The 24,078-nt window shown below is 35.9% G+C and overlaps 2 protein-coding genes across 7 annotated transcripts in view; one reads left to right on the top strand and one right to left on the bottom strand.

Moving 5' to 3' along the window:
- LOC117125386 (baculoviral IAP repeat-containing protein 6-like) overlaps positions 1-14,873 on the top strand; it is a 56,741-nt gene extending 41,868 nt beyond the window's left edge. For all 5 annotated transcript variants that reach the window (XM_033271890.1, XM_033271888.1, XM_033271889.1 and 2 more), the window contains 18 exons: positions 1,187-1,356; positions 2,213-3,106; positions 3,635-3,808; positions 4,113-4,409; positions 4,858-5,129; positions 5,296-5,527; positions 5,758-5,972; positions 6,429-6,605; positions 7,158-7,326; positions 7,822-8,020; positions 8,172-8,329; positions 8,726-8,824; positions 9,126-9,343; positions 9,775-9,936; positions 10,538-10,615; positions 10,776-10,964; positions 12,002-12,136; positions 12,367-14,873. In XM_033271890.1, coding sequence (XP_033127781.1) covers positions 1,187-1,356; positions 2,213-3,106; positions 3,635-3,808; positions 4,113-4,409; positions 4,858-5,129; positions 5,296-5,527; positions 5,758-5,972; positions 6,429-6,605; positions 7,158-7,326; positions 7,822-8,020; positions 8,172-8,329; positions 8,726-8,824; positions 9,126-9,343; positions 9,775-9,936; positions 10,538-10,615; positions 10,776-10,964; positions 12,002-12,136; positions 12,367-12,714 — 4,186 coding nt within the window. In that variant the 3' untranslated portion in view covers positions 12,715-14,873. The remainder of the gene's footprint in view (positions 1-1,186; positions 1,357-2,212; positions 3,107-3,634; positions 3,809-4,112; positions 4,410-4,857; positions 5,130-5,295; positions 5,528-5,757; positions 5,973-6,428; positions 6,606-7,157; positions 7,327-7,821; positions 8,021-8,171; positions 8,330-8,725; positions 8,825-9,125; positions 9,344-9,774; positions 9,937-10,537; positions 10,616-10,775; positions 10,965-12,001; positions 12,137-12,366) is intronic.
- Positions 14,874-14,893: 20 nt separating this feature from the next.
- Positions 14,894-18,128, bottom strand: LOC117125387 (leucine-rich repeat protein 1-like). Of its 2 annotated transcripts, none has more exons than XM_033271891.1 (5): positions 17,987-18,128; positions 17,306-17,505; positions 16,765-16,863; positions 15,712-16,439; positions 14,894-15,567 (listed from the first exon to the last, which is right to left on the bottom strand). In XM_033271891.1, exons 2-5 carry the CDS (start codon positions 17,486-17,488, stop codon positions 15,309-15,311), a joined length of 1,269 nt encoding a protein of 422 aa, XP_033127782.1. In that variant the 5' UTR covers positions 17,489-17,505; positions 17,987-18,128; the 3' UTR covers positions 14,894-15,308. The 2 variants fall into 2 exon arrangements, with proteins under 2 accessions (XP_033127782.1, XP_033127783.1); XM_033271892.1 differs by having other exon boundaries at positions 17,306-17,501.
- Between the last annotated feature and the right edge of the window lie 5,950 nt (positions 18,129-24,078).

Raw genomic sequence — 24,078 nt, 5'->3', positions numbered from 1 at the left:
GTCATATATCATTAAAATGATGTGTCTTATAAACTTGCGAAAAAATATTAGGGGGGGTGGCGAGTATACTCGTCGACAGAACTGTAGTAGAATGTTTTATTGACTGTGTCAAGTACGAGTTGGCTTGTCCGCTTTTTGCATGGGTTGGTATGTTCAAAGGGTACCCTCACTTGTGCCGCTCAATTGTACTAACCAGCAACATAACACAACAAACATACATACGTCATTTGTGTGTTATTGTCTAGGTGTATCTACTCCGAACCACCAGCCGTTTAGTCTGTGGTTTTACAATGTATTTGTACAATGAATTTATGGTTTTATTAACTTAATCCAAAAATATCAATTAATTGTGATCTAAGTGTATTTTGTGAATGTCATATGACATGTCTCCTTCTGGTTTGTTATTTTTTCCATAATTTTTCCATAAGTTTAACATGTTGACTGCCAGACATTTTTTTAAGGTTCCTTCCCATTTGCCAAAATAAGTTTACATGTACAAATATACTTTTTTGAAATTTTATGTAGTCATATATCATTAAAATGATGTGTCTTATAAACTTGCGAAAAAATATTAGGGGGGGTGGCGAGTATACTCGTCGACAGAACTGTAGTAGAATGTTTTATTGACTGTGTCAAGTACGAGTTGGCTTGTCCGCTTTTTGCATGGGTTGGTATGTTCAAAGGGTACCCTCACTTGTGCCGCTCAATTGTACTAACCAGCAACATAACACAACAAACATACATACGTCATTTGTATGTTATTGTCTAGGTGTATCTACTCCGAACCACCAGCCGTTGAGTCTGTGGTTTTACAATGTATTTGTACAATGAATTTATGGTTTTATTAACTTAATCCACAAATATCAATTAATTGTGATCTAAGTGTATTTTGTGAATGTCATATGACATGTCTCCTTCTGCTAATTACCTATATAAAAAATGGAAGATTCCATCTATTGATATAATACTTGTTGTGTAAGTAAAAGTAAAATGAGGTTTAATTTGAATGCTTTTATAACATGAAGTGGAACATTCCATTATGGCAAAAGGAGACAGAGCATTATATTGGTTCATCCTGTTAAGTATTTTATAGTTTACCAACATTACATTGATACAAATTCAGAACCTTTCAATAAAATTTAAAAGAAATTTAACAATCTGGTTTGTGTTTTTCTTTTCTATTTAGCTCAATTTATGAATGGTCCATGGTTTTACCCTCCAGTAGCACTTTGAAGAAGGCAGCAGATTTTGTTTTGTGCGCTATGTGTTATGTACAGCCTTCCTTCTTCACATCCATGATGGAGTGGATGGGTGTTGTGCATGACACCAGCTTAGACATGGTATCCCATCTAACAGGTATGTGAAGAGTTCTCCCATTGCAATGGATCTTTTCGCTAAATCCCGCCGATTGGATATTTTTGCTAAAAGTCCAACAAAACGACAATGTAAAAACATATGCAAACTCGTACACTTGTTTGACAACACGTGAGTTTATAAGGTGCATGCATATTTCTGGCTCTGTTCTGATTGGTCGTTTGTTAAGTGTGTTTGACACCCTGGAACGGTGTATTCTTTATTTATGTGTGTATGTATTCACTTAAAATTATACGTTTACAATGTTTATGTATCCGTCTGTCATTTGTGTTCCCATCAATAAGTGGCGAATTTTGAACTTTCTGTTGGATGGAATAATAAATAAAATAAATAATAAACAGTAATAAATAAATATAATACAGTTCCATCTGTTAAAAAATATTTTGGACAACCCCAGAATTTACTTATAACAGTAAATGGCTCATGTTAATGGATCAAATAAGCTATTAATATAATTCAGTACACATTATAAATAAGTTCAACAATTTACAGACCTTTTACTAGTGTATATGTTTTCTCAAATTGATTACCAGCTATAAGGGTCTGTACCTCTATATATTGGATATTAAAATAGTATTGTTTATTGGCAAGGAAACATTTGTTTCTGTAATTCCTAATTAAAAGCTGTTTTAGCTAATAGTAAAATATAAATATTATGATATACAAATTATGCAATCGAAATATGGAATTTTATTTTTAGCTCATCACAAAGAGTAAATGTTGAAGTATGTATGTACTTATGTATGTACTTTGCTTAAGTATGTACTAATGTACTTATATGTACTTATATATGTATTTACCTACTTATAATTATGCTAAAAATATCTTAAAATCTCAGATGACAGCAAAGGTGCAGAGAAAGGGGAAGTGGCGGGATCACATGACCAGCAGTTACCAACACACCAACCAATCACAATTGAGGATCTAGGTCTTGTGATACTGAACGAGGATCACCTGACGACTCTCGCTATAGCATGCAGATCCGAGTCCGCTTCTCAGCAACTTATAACTTCTGGGTTTCTAGCAATTCTTACACAGGCTCTTGTAGAATTTTGTGAGCATGAGTTCTTTCGAAGCCAATCAGAGTCTCTCCAGAGCACATCACTCCACTCGTTGAAGTCTCCACGTGGAAACAGACAAAAACATCGGACCGACTCTGTCTCGTCTGATTATGTGACATTAACTGCTGATCTTGTAGCCCCCGTTTTGAATTTCTTTGGAGAAGTATCGCATGAACCAGCTATGAAGGAATGGTTGGGAGGAGCTGAAGGGAATGTCTTCTGGAAGGCACTGTTAAACCTCTTGTGTAACAACTCTGCAAACGAGTGTCAAGCCCAGACGGTATCATCCAGCCGGAAAAAATCCACAGTTCTTACCTCACAGCAACGATCATCAATTGAGAATGCTGCCATTTCTTTCTTCAGCAAGACTATTGCTTGCCACTCAGAGAACCAGAGGAAGTTAGCAGAGGTTATTTGTGATGTCATCTGCTATAAGAATGGTCCAAGTGGCAGTAGTCTAATTACTGGTTTCACCAGAAGACTCATCCTGCAGTTAATGTTGGAGGATGAGAAGATTCTGCTTCACCTGAAGTCTGCTTGCCATCTGTACAAGCCACGCACTGCCGCACCAACTGGGCTACAGCATCCACGCTTCGGAACTGGACATAAATTTAGAACTATTGAAGTTGAACTTATCGACTCAATCAGCAAAATTTTATCTCAAGTGTCTGGTAAGTTGAAAACTGACTAAAATATGTAAATTTCAGCAGTCCACTTTCAGAAAAGTGGGCTGCCCATAAATCATGGAGGGATGGATGAGATGCAGTTAGCACTAATAAAGGAATCAGTCCTAAATGGGGAATGCTAGGCTCGTAGATAACTTACTTAAAGTGTATATATTTCTATTATTAATTAATGTTATTATTTTATTATTAAAGTTAACATTATATTATTATTATAGTGGAAATTTGGAACAGCGGTTGGGCAAGACACTCCATCTGGGTTTGTCTCTCTCTACCCAGGAGTATAAATGGGTACTGGCATATGCTGGCAAAGGAAACAGACTCACTGTGAGGAGTAGTAGTGATCCCTTTAAAAGCATTGCACATTCTGGCCCCAATGTTTAAGAAAGAGGGATGGGCAATCCATACCTGTACAGTTTGGATTACCTTTACTCTAACCGTTTACCTTATTATATTGCTACATTGTTATTTTTATAATCATTATCTTTCGAATATATATTTCTTATGTTGGTGTAGATACTCCTTCACTGACAGCAAAATTCCTTGAAAAGGAAATTGAAAAGCAAAAACCATTAACAGACAAGCTGTCTCTACCATCCTTACTGGAAGATATCACGAAGAGCAAGCTAAAGAAAGTAGCAGGGAAGGCTGATTCAGGGTCAAAGGTTACAACTAAAACACCTGGTACAGGTAAGCTTAAACATAACCTAGTCTATATCATGTTTTTTTTTTTTTTCACCATAGCCATCAGTAGCATGTTAAGCTGTGCCAATCTGTGACAAATATATGATTTGCCTATATGTGGACGTAATGATGGCATTTCACACCCATATATGGGCATGATGATATGCATTATGGGTGCTATTGCAGATATCTGTCACGTAAAATCTGGCTGCACATTGTGCACGATTGTCATTTAGAGCCCTTTAAAATTAACAAAAATTCTATGTTAATAGCAATTTTCATGTATTTATCAATCAAATTTGATTTCAAGATTCCAAATCCGAAACCAATGGAAAGGACAGTAGTTCAGCTTATATAAGGCCCCCAACCAGAAGAGGACGTTTGGGATTAAGTAGAGAATCCATGAGCATCCCCACGTTATCCTTGCATCATTCGATGTTTCCCAACCAGGCCCTGCCACACAAACTCACGCTAGGCCAGCTGATGGTCTTGTTGAAGCAGAGGGGTTTAAATTCAGCAGCATCTCACCTACATTTTACAATGAAGCTGACAGCTAAATCAATATCAGCCCTTCAAGGGAGCTCATCTAAGATGGGTAGCATTGATGGTAAGTTTGAATTTTAAAATTTGTCTTCTACCTTTTTTAATGTAATATTTTTCACGTCGTCTTAAGCTTAGTTTCCATGTAATCGCTACACGCTATCGCAGACAACTTCCCGATTGAGTGAGGGACTGCTACGCTAGTGCAATGATTGTACTAAAAGAACTGTAGCGATAGTGTAGTGATTTTAAGGGAAAACTTGGTTTCCATACAATCGCTACACGCTATCACCGAGAGCTTTCGGTGATGCTGATTGGTCAATCGAATTGGGGAATCTTCCCAATTGCGTTGGGTCTACTATGCAACAGGGGCTTAGCCATAAAAATGAAATAAGCTGTCTAGCAGATGAGTGAACCACACCCACTCAAGGCCACGCCCACTCCCAAACATAAGGAAAAAAAGTAGAAAATTACTGTCTGCCCTCTAAATTCCATCATATTTAATTTTTTCTTAGATTCTTTATCGGATAAGTCGCAAGAAAGTGATGTCATTCCTGAAGCCATCCTGTTGGACACGCCAGCAATCCCATCATTTCTGCACGTGTTTGCCAGTATGGGCGGCTTAGCACTCATTGCAGAACATCTTCCCATGCTCTACTCGGAAACACCGCATCCCGAGGTTGCTACTACTAGTTCCGTTATTGAGAAGAACGCTGATGACAATATCAAGGGCGAATGGCTACCGGCGGACATTGGCGGAATGGAATCTGGAATTGAAGAAAACTGGGTAATTATCTTTCAACAGTAACTCAATTAAAAACTTCCTTATTAATCATGATGAAAATTCAGGAAAAGATTGTACTGTACTATATTCTTGACCAAACTAATCACTTATATTACAATTTATCTACCTGAATTCTATTTTGCTAAAATCAGTGTACCGCCCTCTATAGTTTCAGTACATGGAGGAGGCAAATCAAGGAGGTAGCTCTTCGTACAATGCAATACCATTATCATCTGCAACAGCCCACCTAGGCCATAACACAGCCATCCCAGCACATTCCCTAGCAGCTTTTGGGCTGTTTCTAAGACTGCCTGGTTATGCAGAGGTCTTGCTCAAAGAACACAAGAAGGCTCAGTTCCTATTAAGGCTAATTCTTGGGGTTACTGATGACGGAGAAGGGGGTAAGTACAGAATCAGCAATAACATTTAAAGTGTGTACCGACATCTATGTATGTTTTGTTTTATAATCTACTGTATGTTTCTGTTTTTGAATTACAATTTACATATGCAAGAATTTTTTAAACAAATTTGTTGGGAAAATATTACATTTGAACTGTTAGCTAGAAATATTTAAGAGATAAATAATATAACCTAAATTAAATCTATGTAACTTATCTTTTTCCCTCACAAGGACACATATTATCATCTCCTCAAGCTTCATGTTTACCGACCCTACCATTCTCCATCTTGATCACCCTCCTTCACGGATCCCCACTGACCACGGATGACGGAGTCCTGTTGCGTCGTATGACCCTTGACATTGGGGCCTTGCATCTAGTGTTAGCTTGCATGTCTGTGTTAAGTCACTATGGACCCCGGGTGACAGTTCCAGCAACATCGTCTGAGGTATGTTCTGCCCTCTTTCTCCTCACTGTTTATTTAAGAGTCTAGGAATGGAAGGGTGGGGGGCAGTTGGCGGAACGTTAAGGTGCAGTGGGAGGCCCTCGATTAATGATGATTAACTATTTGCGCATAATTTTTTTGTGCAAATACTTGCTTCAAACATTTTCAGTGGGGCTTGGGGTGGAGGTGTGAGTCATTTTAGAGGTTGGGCACACTCCTCTAGAAATGGTTTCTTATGGATTTGTTTATTTTGAAATATAAATTTATTGAATATATGTTGGTTTAAAGATAACTGTTTCTTATGTTAGTTGTATTAAAATATACTGTAAATAATATACAGAAAATTATAAACTAATGACTGCCCAATTGAACATATTTCTAATCTCTTCCTTGGATATCCATTTGGCTTAGACTTGCATACATAACATTTAAGGGTAAAATATTTTGTTTAATCTGTAGGCATCTGGTAATGTGAATGGTGTCGGTAATGTAGCATCCTCTGAGAATGAGAAGAGCCAGAACTACTGGGCAAAAGGTACAGGATTTGGGACAGGCTCAACAACCTCTGGATGGGATGTAGAACAAGCACTTAACAAACAAAAGGTAGAAGAGGAACATGTCACCTGTCTATTACAGGTAAGAAACTATTGGAGGCATTACCTTGCTATAAATAGACCAAATATAGCCAATAGTGGTGGTGATGATGGTAGTAGTGGTAATGGTTTGGTGTTGACAAAGATGGTCTTGGCAGTGACAGTAATGGTGGTGACAGTGATGATGGTGCTGATGATGATGATTGCAGGAGTCCCAGGTTGGAAGGTATCACTTCCAGGAGATCTGGCTAAATGAGCTTTCTTAACACATCTGATTTCATTATGCTGTGCATCGTGATACCTATTGACACTGACTTTCGTGAAGCATTTGATTATAAAGTGGTGAAAACATGCAAATATGAAATTTTTAGTTATTTTCTCTGAGATCTGGCTTTCTTGCTGGAGGCTGTCCAAATTTCTGGAAGACTCCCGCAGCTTGTGGGAGATTTGGGGCCCCTGTGGTGGTGGTGTGGTTTTGATGGTTATGGTGGCAGAGAATTGTTAGTGATGTTGAAAGTGATGATGAAATTGGTGATGTGTTTCTCTCCTTATCAACATTAATCTTGATATCTGTTCTTCTTGCTTTCTTATTAAGGTTCTGTCAGCATTCATTAACCCCAGTGGTCAAGCAGAATCTAAAGAGGATGCCTCAGAGGGTATGACAGAAGACCAGTTAGTAGCAGTCTTTCCACCAGTCTTTGTCAAGCTTTTAAGCCATTCTTGTCTATTCCCTGCCATCTCGTCTTACTTAAGAAATGATTCTGGTAAGATTTAGCATTCAGGCAACTTCTTAAATGCCAGGCCCATCTAATCAGTTTAATGAGCTTGTGTTCTTCATTAATGCATTTTGAAAATGTTAATATCCTGTGTTTTCCATGCTGTAATTTGTTGTTATACTCCATGCAGCTTCATGTGAATTTTTATGTAACTATAACATAATTACATGTGATTATTTCATAATCACATGGAAATATGACATGATCACATTGGATTATTCCATGAACACCTGGAACTAATACATGATCACCAGGAACTAATACATGATCACCTGGAACTATATATGATCACCTGGAAGTATTACATGATCACCTGGAATATTACATGATCACATGAGATTATCAAGTGGTATTATTATCACATGATTATATAGGACTTGATAGATGTTTTGACCATTTTTTCTTCATAATTATTCATAATGAATGAATAACCATTTAGACATCTTTTTTTATTTTAATTATTTTACTTGGTTTAATCCTCAGTTTTAGACATGGCCAGACATATACCATTATACTGTGCAGTATTAGAACTACTGAGGGCGCTTGCATCTTGTCCAAATATGGTCGAATTACTGCTACCCTTACCAGACCATGATGATGAAAAACCTACTACCACAACATGCATCACAAGCCTCCTAGAGAGCCTCAAAGCTTGTGTGGACACCTATACCTCAAAGCTACAGTAAGTGATCTTTTGTAGCCTGCTGTATAATCTCTCTTAAATCACAGTATATAAATTTTTATTTTGTTTTATAGGTACAGTATATATATATATATATATATATCAATTACTGTGACATTGTTTTTAGAAGAGCTTTCTTACTTTTTTGTAGATTGAACAAAGATAGTAAAACTCCTCGAAAAAATATCAAGGACCTTGCATCATCAGTCAATGACGACCCAGAAACAGAAGGCTTGACACTCTTGGTACCTGACATCCAGAACACAGTTGAGATTGTAAGGAAAGCAACAAAGAAGTACAAAGTATCAGGTATAAACAACAGTACTTTTTAAAATTATGGTTTAATTTTTTATTGGGTATCTAAACCCCCAGAAAAGGTTTGCATCTTCAGATTTCCCACCCCTCTTCCCTAGAAATTTACTTCGCCAATAAAATATACTCAAACAATTCAAACCATTATAAAAAATTGTGGGAACTCATCTCAGGGTTGGAATATTACCTCTCTCTCTCTCAGGTACCACCCCTTACTCTCCCATCATGCTTCCCATTAACCAACCCACCTTTCCCATGTTAATACAGTATATCTATTCTATATATCCTGTTGTTACACTATAGTACGGCTCTAAATGTTATTTGGAAATATTACACTTTGGACTTGGTAATTTTTAGGGTTTTTCTTTAAAGTTTGCTGTGTTTCCTTTTCAGATAATGTAGACAGTGCTGGTGCAATGGTATCTATGCCTCTATCAATAGCATCTTCACCAGAGGAGAGATACTGCGCTGTTATGAAAACTCTCCAGTTTGGTATGTCAGAGGAACTTTATATATTCCCTTCCTCCATGTAGGAGAAAGTACCTGGTGTAGATTCAAATGTTAATGCACTAATTATTAGGTACAACATTATGGAATACTCAAAGAGCCAAGTATGTCCCATAGGTGTTCTATCCAATGTCCTGGGTAATATAAATGTGAAGTACCTTGACATAATGTTCTGTATATAAAAGAGGTATATTTTTAAGACTATAGACATCGATGGTGTCGTTGATTAATAAATTATTCTGCACTCATGATTTTCTAAGGATTCATGACTTTTCTTTTAAAATAGACACATATCGAATGGTAAGTGAGGACGAAAATGGTAAAACGAAGTTCAACATCCCACATCACTATTCGTCAAGCATCAATCTATCTGGTAACGTAAAGAATCCGAAGCGAGCCAGGCGGCTTGCTCAAGAGGCTGTCACAATCTCCACCTCGTTGCCACTGTCAGCAAGCTCGAGTGTGTTCGTCAGATGTGATGAGGAGCGGTTGGACTTGATGAAGGTAAGACCAAACCTGATGACGATTTTGATAAGGGCACTATAACTCTTTTTGTGTTGCCAAATACAGTCACTGACATTTAGAAATCAAGGTCATCAGGCGTTTATAATAGCAGAAATGAACCATAGCATCAGCATAACCCCCTTCTGTTTCTAAAGATGCATATGGTTTCTCAAAGTGCACACAAGCCAGATGTGTACACTGGACGTCCATTTTAAGTCCCTCTTCTTCAACTGAACCCTGGACGAGGAGGGGCTCAAACCAGTGCCTATGTTGTTGTGGCTTCACTTCTCAACTATAGGCCATTCCTAGTTTATGGATGTTTTTGTGGTTTGATCAATATAATGGGATGTTCTTCAGATCCTAGGATAAAGGGCTATTCATTTTTAATATATAATGTGTATCTGAAAATGTTGATTATTTTTTATTTATAGGTGTTAATAACAGCTCCATGTGATACGCCGTATGCAAATGGATGTTTTGAGTTCGATGTTTACTTTCCATCTGACTATCCAACCTCACCTATGCAAATTAATTTAGAGACAACAGGTCAACATAGTATCCGGTTTAATCCAAATCTTTACAATGACGGAAAAGTACGTAAATATATTAATTACACCCGATTATAAATTACGGGGGAGGAGAGGAATGTGAAATAATAAAGAATTATTAAATTTTTAATAATTATTTCTATGTTAAATTTAAATGTTAAATTTTTGCATTTTATTTTGCCTTTATATGTATTATGGGTATCAAACGTTTATTTTTGGCTAGATGGACCACCCCCTGAAAGGACTGTTATAAATATAATTTATATATAAATATATATATATATAAATATAAAATATAATTTAGCAATGGGGTACTATTGCAAAAATTGTTGTTTCTGTCAACTCTTCTCTGCTAATTTTAAATATATTTTAATCCGTATTCTTATGTTTTACACCCTGAATATACATTGGATGTATTATATAGTTAATTGAATATATAAATACTCCCCTCTTATCAACATTTGCCTAAATGGATGGGAAGCAGACTTATCATGGTACAATCATGGGGGAGTTAGATTGAAGAAGATGCATATATTGGGATGTGTTGATAGCACAACCCATTGCTTATGGAGTGTGCATTATGATTTGTTGAATTTTACTTTTATCATGTAATAATGTTTGATGACCCTCATTTTTCTCTTCCCAGGTTTGTCTAAGTATATTAAATACATGGCATGGACGCCCAGAAGAGAAATGGAATCCAAACACATCAAGTTTCTTACAGGTGTGTAAGCTTTCAAAGGGAAGCAGAATTATTACTTTGTTGTTGTGATTGTTTTTATTTATTTGCACATTTTATAGTGCATAAATATCCAATGAATTTGCGTAATTTTAAACTAAATTTCACTGAACTAAATTTGTAATTTCCTTTTCAATTACAATAGGTGCTAGTCTCAATCCAGTCACTCATTCTGGTCTCAGAACCATATTTTAATGAGCCTGGATATGAGAGATCAAGAGGAACCCCAGCAGGCACTCAGAGTTCCCATGACTACGACGCTAATATCATGCAAGCAACTGTAAGATGGGCCATGCTGGAAATGGTCCGCAATCCACCACTTGTTTTCAAAAATGTAAGTTGTCCAGAAAGTTGGTAGAAAGGGTTATTTGTTTCAGCAGGAATAGGGGAAAATTTACAAGGTAATATGAATAGGTTACTATATTTGTGTCACAGAGAATTGTTTTTTTTTTAGGTCTATGCAGACTGAATGTCACTCTGAATTGTTGTTGTTGTTACTAGAACTTTAAAAGCTTCCAGCTTCGCCAGTTATAAACGGACATGTAGGAAATTTTGTACACATAAACTAGAGGTGGTTTCCAACAAACGTCCATGGCCCTTTTTTTAAGTTGGACCCCAGTGTGGCACTTACACCAACAAAAAAAACCCAAAAAACAGGGGTTTCAGCAAGGACTGTACATTAGTGCCATTGCATGGATGGTTAACGATGTGTTCTAAGGAACCAAAATGTTTTGAGTTTGAATTGTCTCTTGCAAGACCGCCTGTATGCCCAAAAATACAAATGAATAGCGGTAACCTCAGTTTTACTCGCGGACCAGTGAGTGGTCGCTCTTGTTATAAATATACAAATCTAAAATGAGAAGATTAAAAAGAATAGTACTCAGTGTTCACCAAAGTGATTCATGAAAGAAATTGAGGACGTGTGTATGGTTGAAGGATTGATTATGCACCCCAGAGATATGACTGTCCCATTATTTTTCTAAAGGGTTTTCTTATTTGAAAGGCATCAAGCAATATTTGTTTATCACATGTAGACTACCAACATCAATGCTGATTGGTTTATTTGGACCTATATCTTAAGGAAAATAAGTGAAAGCTATTTTTTAATTTAATGTTAGTTTTATTTATTTTTTTTTTTGTACATTTTTTATTGATGTTTCTGATAAATTGTAATTTATATGCAATTTGGTTATATAAGAAGTAATAAAAGTTAAATATATGATGGATATCTTTATACATTTTTTTTATTTTCAATATTGTTTTTTTTATTCAGTAGGAAAGCCACTCAAAAATTCATGTCAAATTTCACTAGGAGAGGCCACCCCATTCTTAATTATCCAAATTTATAATGGATTTTTTCCCTTCACCTAGGTAATACAGAATCACTTCTACTTGAAGAAAGCAGAAATTATGGCGCAATGCGAAGAGTGGGTGTCGTTACTTACAAGGTATTGTAGTAATAAACGTGTTGGTAAGACGATGGCTCATCACCTGACAACATTGAAGGTAAAATAAACCCTCACGAAAGTTTTTACCAAAAACTTACACTAACTACTGTAGTGAAGTCCATCATTGTACTGCATATAAAAACGAAAGCTTGCATTGGAACCATAAAGTTTTTCGTTATTTTCTGATGTTTTTCACTTAAACATTGAATAAAGGAATTGAATCAATATACTGTATAAAGAAATTATTGATGTATTTCAAGTTTTAATTCTTCCGAGTTCCTATTATAGAGACATACAGCACAACTACGAGAAGAACTAAAAAAGTTAAAACCACCAAAAAACCTGCTGGAAAGTGATAAAGGCGAAAAACCTGAACCGTTGCCAACACCAGTATCAACACAGGAGTCAACATCACATTTGTCAAAGGAGAAAACAGATGAACAAGCACAAGAAACAGTTACCAAAGACCTAAAGGCGGAAAAGGAAACTATAGAGCAAGAGGCACCAAACCCCTATTTGCAGGCAGCATACAAATCGATCTCCAAAGTGGAGAACTCATTTCCTAGTAGCATGATTGACGATGACTTTTTGAGCATTGAAGAACCTCCATTTGGATTCGACGAAGTGGATTTTTGACGTCATTTACTAGAGATATAGGTTTTATATGATATACTCTTGCCCAGTATATGCTGCAGATATAATATTGGGTAACATTTAGATGTGTGTATGTGTGTGTGGTAAGTGTTTGTGTGAGATAAGACTTCCAGAATATTAAGTTTTGAATAATTTTCATGCCTTTTTTTTTTTGCAATACTACTGTGCAGTTGTGTACTATGAGAATGTTTTTTTTCTTTAGTAAATAACATTATTCAACAATTCAAGATTGAATTAGGCCTGTTCGTATACAACATTTTTTTTGTTCAGCTGAATTTTAATTTGTGAAAATGACTTCTATTAATTTTCAAAACATTATAATAAAGAAATATTTAGATGTTTGTATATTCCTTGTACAGTAATTAGTGCATATTGTTATAAGTAAACCAAGGAATATCAAATCTTTAGTCTTATTAAAAAAAACATTGGAGCAAGGATATATTAATATAATGAATATAACCTGACCAATTTAGGACAAATCTGGAATGCCCAGTTAGATTATACATATAATGAACCTTATTTAATTATTATCTTGGCAAATTTAATATCTGTGTGTATGTTTATCAAATTATCTTTATCATTATTGAAATAGAAATGAGGCTATAGTTTCCCGAGTGATGATGGCTATAAAAACGTATATTACATTAATTTGTTTTGTTTGTTCAAATTCCTTGTTTTCAGCTCATGAAAGTGTTTTTTAACTACAGTATATTCAATTTAATAAATTTACTGTACTGTACTTGGAAATTTCTGAAAAAAGAACATGCCTTCCTCCCACCACCAACTTTAGAAGGTTAAAAATGCTACACTATGCATGCTTTAATAGATAACTATATGTAATTCTGAAATTTTAATGAACAAAGTACAAAACAGATTGCATTAATATTCCAGCTGCTGGCTAGGCCTATTCTGCCCAGACCTCCCTATACCTCCTCTGTGTTGTGAGGTCTTGGCTAGACATCCAGTCTCACTATTTTTTTTGTATTTGATAGTTCTCAGGTATAGGCCCATTGTCAAATGTGTTAAGGGGCAAACTTTGGTTAGCTTATACCAAAGGAACATCATTTTGCATGAAATCCAGTGTATAGTTAAGTGTTTTTTTTTTATGTTAAGATTTTTTCTTGACAATCGATGACTTGGGAAAAAAAACCCAATTCTTTATGATACTGTACATGTATATTGATTTAATTAAGTTTACAACTAGCTTGTATATAGATATATCATATTCATAGAGATTTCAACAGTGTAATTTAAAGAAATTTAATCTTGATAATACTTTAGTACCCCAGAGATTATTTAATCCCAATCTATTGCTTCTTGTATTTTGTGGAATTAAATGCAAAATATTGATAACATGACCAGAGAAAATCAACCATTCTAGAACTGCTTAAGAAAGGCTGGATATATTATTATTATTAAAGTATTACTCGGTGAAAGCATGAAATTACTTTGTATGTAAAAGCATCAGTGTAGTGCCCATTCATACACCTGCATAATCCATCAGTTAAAAAAGTAGGTCTTCTCTACCTGTCTGAGCAGGTTTTTCATCAGGAAACAAATTATTAAGACCTTTCCACATAGCCTGCTGACAATACAGACAGTGCATGGAATATGTGGGCTATCTTATAAATGCCAAATGCATATCGCATAATTGAAACCTAAGTAAAGTATATTGTGTGAATTTTTGTTGTCCCATTTCTTTTTTAATCTTGTTTTTGGGGCATGGAAATCAATAAGTGCCTGATATTTAGAAATTGCTATATCTTAATCAAAAAGATAAACATAACTTTTGCAGTCAATAATACTAATTGCACCTCAGAATTTTTAATTATATTATTGTTGTGATGGGTGACAGAGTGCTCAATATTATTTTTATTTAGGCATCATAAAAAAAAAAATCAGATTTATTAAACGATTAATGTTTGTACCACAAAATGTTGTAGAAGTTAGTTTGTGAAGTTGTATTATATAAAGAAGAAAAAACAGTGTACAGTAATAATAAATTTCATTATTCAAAAAAACGGTGAAAAGTTTTATAGCAAACAATGAATGTATAGGTAGGTTAAATTGTTGATTCAGTTGTATTGTACAAGACAGGTACAATAAATATTGAAATAAAGCTGAAATTCAAGGCATATAAAGGGGAAAATAACACTTTGTATTAATTTTCTGACTTGAGTTTATTGTAAATTGCATCCTTTTCAATATTTAAATATATAATTTATTTTATGAAAAATATCAAAATTAGCATAAATATTACTTTAACCTACTTACTGCCCATTCTCCAAAACATGCTTAAATGTATGCAAACGCATGTTTTCCTAATTTTTATCTTCACAAGCCACCATAAGGTCTTGTCTGAAGTGGCAGAATAGGACTTCTTTATTGCCAGGGACAGATTGAATTTTCCCCACAAAACAACACTGTAAACTTCTGTGTTTGAGGGGCATGTGCATATTCTTGGCCCAATTAACAGTAATATGTTCTGATTGGTCAGTTCATATTGACATTTTGTAACGGTCCATTCTAAACATACCTTTTAAACAAACATTAGTTACATTACTAGAACCAGTCTTTTAGCGTTTGCATTTCCATAAAGCTTTTGCATTCTTCTGTAGGTTTCTATAACACAGCGTCGAGCATAGGAAAGTCTCTAATGGCGCTGTTATGCCTGCATTCCCCGTCCTAACAATGGTATGAGCTGTCCGACGGAGGTCAAGGGTAAGGAGAGCTGTTGCGTAAGGTATGAAACAAACACGAGAACATACACACACCTTGGCTCTTGTAAGGTAGTCACACAAGTAAGCAGGAAGTGTACTTGGATCATGTGGTAACCTATGCAATAGAAATATAAATATTAAAGCATGGAAATAATAGAAACCCCAAAAAAGCATTGCCTATCTCGGAGCGCTGAAGACCAGAACATCACCATATGCAGATTATAATTCTCAAAAGCTACGAATACCTGAAAAAATTCACCTGAATTTAGCTACGATTCTTGCTGCTAGTTCAACGAGTGGCATCACTGCGTAGTCTTGGTTCAGCTTTGTGTCGTCTGCGATTTTCTCAAATTCATTTGCGCTAAGGTCCAACTGTTCCATATTTAAATAGCCAAAAGTTGCTGGCAGTTTCTTCAACTTGTTTTTGGCAGCGGAGAAAAATTTAAGGGAGGTCAGCTCACCAAAGTTTGTTGGCAGCCTTTCTACTTGATTAGAGTCAATGTTGAGACGGACCAATGAAGACACACGTGCCAAATCGGGCGAAATATACTGAAGTTCATTGTTAGAAATATCAAGCATTCGAAGGCTGCATCGCAAATTTCCTGTCCAAACACACTTAGGAACTTCTTTTAGATAATTACCGGTTACTTTTAACTCAGCAAGAGTTAGTATCTCACCAAGTTCAGGGGGTAAAGTCTGAAATCTGTTATCGCTCAAATCAAGGCTTCTTAATTTTTTTAGTGACAGAATCCTAGGGTCAACTTTTTTTAGCATGCAGTTACAAACACGTAAGGTCTCCAGCGTTTTCGGGAAACCGGCTGCCAATGGGTAGTTCTGCCTGTTGGTGATGTTGAGTCGTACCTTTAATGGCTCTACTTGTGAAATTGTGGCTGGTGCTAATGTGGAAAGATTTGATTTATCCAGTTCTTTGTTTTGATGCCCTAACTTGACAACGGAAAGGAAATTCTTCAACGCTGTCGGATCCGCCTGTATACAATCAAATTAATAAAATGTCAATATAAAAAAACACAAGAAGTAAAAATACAGTAATAAAGGCTTAATGTAAAGTGCTTAGAGGGGTCTGCAATCCATAAAGTGCTATAAATATAAAGTTATAAATAACATTTTTATTAAATATACAACTTGTCACAAGATTCATGAGGACTGAAATCTTAGCGACACTGGTAATAAACAACGTTACAGTACATAACTATCAAAAATTAGTACCAAATTTCTGTTAAATTTATTAATACATCATAACATATTTAATATTTTGATATTCATAAATAAGAAAACTTTTTTATTCACTGACCTTTTGAAGGTGAATGTCAAAAGCTGGTGTATTCAATCTGATGGTTGCTTTTCCTTCTTGCACAAACTTAGTAAATACATTCTGAACATTTTCTCGTAACTGAAAAAAAAAAATCAAAAACTTAGCTCAGTCAGCTAAACTAGCGGTAGCCACTGTAGGTGTGCTCAACTGTGAAGATCTCTTGATCCCCAGTTCAATTCAGATCACTGCTCTCCTTTTATTTCAGCTAGTGGGATAAGATGTTTAAATATGCAATATGGCATGTTAAAGAACGCAGTATACTCTTTGGAAAAGTGTAGAGGATTGTCTCAATGTTTTTGAATACTGTAAATTGAAATCTCTTTGACTTAACTAAGGATCTGTTTATGCAAAGTTCCCTACCACTTTCAGTCTTTTTTAAAAGGTGCTGTTTACTTTTTCCTTGCGAGATTTTAGAATCTTTTTATTTTATATGGATATTTTTGTACTGTCATATTGTTTTTTGATATGGAATAAAAGTGATTAACATAACCTTCAAAACATTATTTAACTGTAATTTTACCTTATATTTTGTGCCAACCCTATCTTTGGCAGTACACAGCAAGAGAAAAACTGCACCTGTTTTGCTATCTGTTGATTTGGATCGACCAATGGAAAGAAAGCTTCTAACTGGCCTAACTTTCTTGGACATTCCTTGAGATGACAGTTGGCGATTAACCACCTCAGCGTTGCAAGTCAGTCGCATACTGTAGGTAGGCCTATCTGGGTTCCAGATCATGTAACACACAAAAATAAAATTCATTTTTTTATAGTAAAAATTTAAAATTTATACAGTATAGGCTTTAATTATAATTTTGTTACGTTATAAAAAGGTGGGGCCCTAGGCCTAAATCACATTTATTTTTAGAGTCGGCCTACTAGGCCTAGGCCCCTAGTTCTTTTAGCAGAGGCCAGCTATAACTAGATGTAATCATTAGACAACAAGGCGTAGCGCCGACAGCAGCGTGAAGTATAAGCTTTGGTAAAAAGTTTACACATGTCTACAAATCAGGCTCCAGGCCTAGGCCTAACCTAACACTCCGAAAAGGAGTCCAGCGCCGGCCTTCTGTTATGTGTGATCTCGATCTCTGTGCTTTGCTGTCAACACACAAGGCCTAGGCCTAGCCTAACGTAGAACCTGAATAGGTAATTTTATCTCATATCCGTTAAACAAATGGTTCATAAGAGATTTCGTTACACTTACCTGGTATTATACGTAATAATGAATGAAGACCTCGACCAGAAACAGCAATTATATTTGGCCTAGGCTAGCCTAATTTTTATTTACACTGGGACTTTTTACAAATTCGCGCGCTACACACAGTGTCACACACTAACACAGTAGCTAGCTAGATGTGATCAGCAGTTTCAGTGCAGAGCGCCCTCATGTATTTGGATGTCATTATCCCACTTGGATTCAAACTTTTTGATAATATCAAAAAGTTATCATTATGACCCTATTATAATCCAGTAATACCTCAGTGACACATCCTTAATCCACATAACCTTGTAAAAAAGCTTGTAAAATTCATAACCTTCGGTTGATCCTAGATCAAACTTGGGAGCGGTATATACAGCACGATTATCAAACATATTAATCGTAATGAAAATTATAATATTGAAAACAAACGTACAACTTAAAATAAAATTGTGTATGTATGAATAAATTCAAATAAATATTTATAATACATTTTAGTACCTATTCTTATCAAATTTTTCGACCAATTTTTACATGTATTTGTACTATGAGTTACAATGTGTTGTCCCATTAGACATGTAAAACAAACATAAGCAGTCAGCTGTAATCGTTGAATATCGTTTTAGCCTGATTGATTAACATGCACTCACATGCTTGGTCATTTTAACATTTAACAACCTTCAGGAAACGTTAAAAACCGCAAATTAAAATGCATTTTCATTGTAATATAGCAGCTATAATATACTTAAAAACAAACAGTTTCATAACAAAAAGCGGTGTAAGGCCACGGTATGCAAAACAGATATGATAGATCGATTCTACAGTGTCCATCAGCATAATCTGAACTCCGAAGTCGGATACTGAGGCCTATAATTGAAGGCGTTTTTGTCTTATTTTCAACAGTTCTAATAAATAGTGTCCGTATCTCTACACTTCCATTCCTGGTATGGAATTCTGTTACAGCCATTGACAAACTTTTATCTAGGCCTAATTAAATTTAATATCTGGGTTCGTAGGCCTTTGATAATTAAATTTCAAAGACAACCGTTTTCCCATTTTCCTTATTGTGACTCCATGCAATATACATTGGCAGAAAAAGTAGGCCTAGACGCTCTGTAAATATCGAGTATGGCGGCCTTTTATAAATCTTATATGTAGGTCTATGTGAATACGCAGTGTTTATACTGTACTCAGTGGTGGCGCCAGTGGGGAATCCCCTCCCCCCCCTCCCGTCGGACAGGAGTGGACTCCCCTGTCACTCCGACGCCATGACTAGGTCTTCAGATCAAGAATTCAAAAAATAATAATTTGCTTAATCCCTTGTAATAATATTGTGGCCTTAGAGCACAATTTTTACCATAGCCATACAAAGGGCGGATGAACTCCTCGGAGCCAACGGCCAAACCATGCTTAGTTTAAGGAGTAGGATTAGTTAAGTACCTATATCATTATACAGTATTTGTATTCTTATTTATGTTAAGCGCGTAGAGGTCTCTGTGTTATGCGCTCTATAAGTCGACCATTATTATTGTTATAAAAACTCTACCTAAACACTACCAGGGATTTTTTTTTTATTCCGGGCCGTCGACCGAGGCTCTATTATGTTGGATTGGCGATTAATAAATTTGGTTGTTAAACTGACCCGCTTCTCCTATCCACGGATAGGCCTACAGGATTTTAAAATTAGTAGGTTCTGGGAGCATAGGCCTACTCAGTTGCCCCAGCCCCCGCCATGGCTGTGAACGGCTTTCTTGGCACCTCTCTGAATGGCCAGATATACATACCTGACAAAGCAAACACAAAATGTTCTTATAACGTTCGCGAACGTTATGGTTTGGTATATGTCACAAAATAACGTTAACGCAACGTTAATAAGAACGTTTAAACGTTGTGACGATGCGAAATTAGGTTATAAGTACGTACATATGGTTCTACAAAATAACGTTTTTATCACCAAACTGTAACGTTTTTATAACGTTCTTATAACGTAATATTGAAAGCTCGGGAGCCGCAAGGTTTAAATTTAGATGGAGATAGAGTCTACCACCATTGTTGGGGCTGAAGTGAGGAAAATTTGGAAATATGACACCTGGATGTCTGCAAACAGCTGGCAATCCTGTAGGCCTAGAGAGCCCCTATCCTACTGCTGTACAGACACAAGATTTAGACTAGAGCCCACCTCAACCCCATCATGGTTTTGAAAATAAAGTACCTCCTCTAGGCAGTGGCGTAACTAGTTTCCGAGGGGCCCTGATTCGAGAGTATGAGTCCGAGGCCGTTGACGCATATAAATTGGCCGAGACCGTCAGGCTAGCAAAGCTTGATACAGTTTAACTAATTTCTCTTTACTGAATTAATCCATAGAAAACACATCCCTCGCATTCTTATATTTCTGAGTCTAGAATTTCTGGACAGAAACATTTATGAAAGCGAATTATTTACAATTGATTACTATTTTTTTTTATTGAGTAATAGTGTAGTCTAGGTTTCGGGGCCGGAATATTGACTAATAATATAGTATACAGATACAAATATGAAAAAGACAGATATCCAGTATAAATGTATCGTACTTTTACTAAATTGTGATTTGTTACTAGCTATGATCACAGCTGAAATCCCCATAGCTGACCTGGTTGCCGGGGGCGAAGGTGTGTGTTCATATAGGGATATTTTGACCTTACAGGGTGTAGCCGATGTCTCAAGAAAATGCCTATATTCACAAAAGAGAGGGCCTACTACAGGCATATATGCCCACATAATTCTAAGAGCTGGCCCAATATGGACACAGAAGGACGGTAGCATTACTCAAAATAATGACCATATCACAATTCGTAGACCTATCTAATTCACGTGAATAAGACAAAATGTAAGTCTGTTGCGAAAATGATAAATTGTCCACAAATTTGATATATCAGGGCCATAAATAGATGAATTGAGCTGATTAGGCCTATTTCGCCCATGAAACGAGAACGTAATAAAATACAATTAACAACAGTGACAATACATTTAGGCTACACAACGTGCTGATTATTGTGAAATATTAACAATATGAAATAAAACATGTGTTGTGAATACAAAGGATACATGATGCATTATCGTATATTTGGAAATGGTCTGCAAATTAATGAATACCGTAGAGTTTCGTATAACATACAGCTGGTACAATTTTAATTTCACTTGCCAAACTCGGCCCGAAGCAATTATAAATTATTTATCACTCTCAGAGTTGTACCTTGCGACTAATTTGGTGATTTTTGTATTTGGTCTTATAGGCCTAATAGTAAACTTCCAGAGAGCAAAGCGATCCTCAGATTGAGGTCACTAACTAAAAAGCCCCTGACAAAAATTCGGTGGTTCTGGTTGCCGCGGATAATAAATAACGTGTTTGGAATTGATATTTAATTTAGTTATCGTTGCTTTGCATCGCACTGGAATTGATGATTTTGTTGGTCTCCCAACCCCTTACAAGCCTGGATACCACCACCCAAACCCTCGTCCGACGCCAAGACGTCGGATTATTTTCAAATTCAATCAAAGTTTTTTTGATTGCCGAACCCTATATTATATATATATAATATTGGGGTCTAAAGTAAAATTTTAGGCCCGTAAAATTACTCTCTATTAACCCCAACAGGGAATTTTGTAATAATAATGATAGTAATTAATAAATTCATATAATTTATAAGTATCCTATATATATTTATTTTAAAAAGTAATAGAATTGAGAAAAAGTGGTGCGTCCGGCCAAAGCCGGTGCGGCCCCGGGTGTGGTTCCGCCTGCCCTGGGTAACAGAGCGCTCTGACACGCGCAGCGAGTCACATATTTTCGCCTAACTCACTTAATGCAAGGCAACGAATTTAATGGTTTCTTTGATATCGAGTGTACTTTTCTCCTCCAATTTGTATAATCACTACTGATTAAACTACAGCAGTCAATTTCACTTAAGTGTCCTAGCTCTTCTAATCACAGTATATATACTTATTTCACGCTGCACTAATTTTTGCATTTCTGTTCGCTTATATTTCAGTGCTCTTTTTACTTTTTAAGTTGTTAGCTTAACACACAGTAATTAAGAATAAAAGAGCTCATAGAAAACAATCCTCTAATATTGTCAATGTCACCACATCGCATTCTTACTTTAATTTCAGGTCAATGCAACGGATTACTGAGTATCTTAAAATCGATTATTTTTCCCTTGGATGTTGTCTAATTAATTCATTGTCACTTGAATTACAGCTATCTTCAATTCACCTCGTAGCTATACTAAATCTCAGCCGTCACAGACTATTGTAGTTCCTTTCACGGTGCATTTATTTTCATTTCTTTTTGCTTTGGTATAGTTCAAGTGGCATAAATTATAACCTGGCGCTTCGGCTTTAACAAGGGGTTGCTTTTCGAATGCAATTTTGAACTCATAACAAGTTACGCTAGTTTTTTAAACCCCCTGGTATTCAAAGTATGTCGCGACTGGGTCGCCAATATATTTTGTTGGGTCGATTTTTTTTTTCTTTCCGACGAATTGTGGTTTTTCTCCCCGACGGGGAGGGGAAGCTCTCCCTCCCCGACGAGGGGGCCAGGGGTGGCTCGGGGCCAGGCCCCCTTCGAAGAGAGCTTTCCCCCTTCGGGGAGAGCTTTCCCCCATCACTGGGAGAAAACCACAATTCGTCGGGAAAGAAAAAATATGTATTTTTTACATATAGGCCTACCTCAAGGGAAAGGTTTTTTTTTAGGCAGGTGTTTATTAAAGGGAGCCGTTTATTTATTTCTGTGTGTAAATGTTGACACGAATACCCAATAAACGCCCCTTAAATTCACTGTAAATGTGGAACTACAACACATATTTACCGTCAAAATGTGTTATTGTGTGACCATAAAGACTTATTGGTCCAACCAGGTTGGGAAAAAAATTGTAATTCTACTGGAGTAAAACATTATTAGAGTTTTGTTCACAGTCATTTAGGGGGTGTTTATTCGAGGGAGGCGTTTATTCAAAGTAGGGCGTTTATTCGAATATAACAATATGACAATATGTCGCAATGCATAATTAATCAACATTCATCACAGGGAGGAATATGTGTGCGCTGATTTTCATTATTTCAACTATGACTATTACATTTTTAATTACCGTATATATTATTCGAATAAACGTTCCGTGGCGTTTATTGTTGAGAAGGGTTATATATAGACAGTCACTGTTATTTATTATATTATGTGTTCGTGTTCCTTGCTCTTTATTTATTCATGGGGAAATATCATCGACGATTCACTTGTTTCATCATCGACGATTTACCTGCTTCATCATCGACGATTCACTTTATCATCGACAATTCACTTTGTTCATAATCGACATTCACTTGTTTTATTATCCACGATTCAATTTTTTCATCATCGATGATTTACTTTTTCATCATCGAAAATTCACTTTTTATCATCGAAGATTCACTTTTTTCATCATTGACGATTCATTTTTCATCATCGACGGTTCCCTTTTCATATAAACAACGATTCACTTTTTATCATCGACAATTCACTTTTTCATCATCGACGGTTTACATTTCATCATCGACGGTTCACTGGTTATCATCATTGATCGGCGTTCCATATATCCATGACAGTAATATAATTCGATACAAGGAGTGGAAGTGTAGAGATATGGCCCCGAGTATTAAACTGTTGAAATTATGACACCCAAACTTCGAAGTTGAGATCAATGAACAAGCGGAATCCATACATATCTGTTTTGCATACCATGGCCTTACATCCCCCTTTTTTTATGAAGCTGTTTGTTTTAAAGATAGCTGTTATATTAGGCCTACAATGAAAATGTATTTTAATCGTGCGCTCATTCTCATCGTTTGCTGAACCTAAGTGTGCTCAAAATGTTTCTGAATGTTTACACATTGCCAAGCATATGAACTGCATTGTTATTTAAAATGATACAAAGATATTATACAACTATTAAACTGCTAATGTTTGTGTAAAACTTGGTCGTAAAATGGACCACTGAAATCTATTGTAAATATTTATTTGAATTCATACACCGCTTTTGCTTTAAGTTGTTTGTTTTTGAATATTAGTTTCTTTTTTCATTACGATG

This window comes from Anneissia japonica, unplaced genomic scaffold, assembly GCF_011630105.1.
Source record: "Anneissia japonica isolate Jap-2015-1 unplaced genomic scaffold, ASM1163010v1 scaffold2003_len1103335_cov173, whole genome shotgun sequence".
Lineage (NCBI taxonomy): Eukaryota > Metazoa > Echinodermata > Crinoidea > Comatulida > Comatulidae > Anneissia > Anneissia japonica.
The sequence above is the reverse complement of the archived record's forward strand: the minus strand, read 5'-3'. Positions and strand labels throughout refer to the sequence as shown.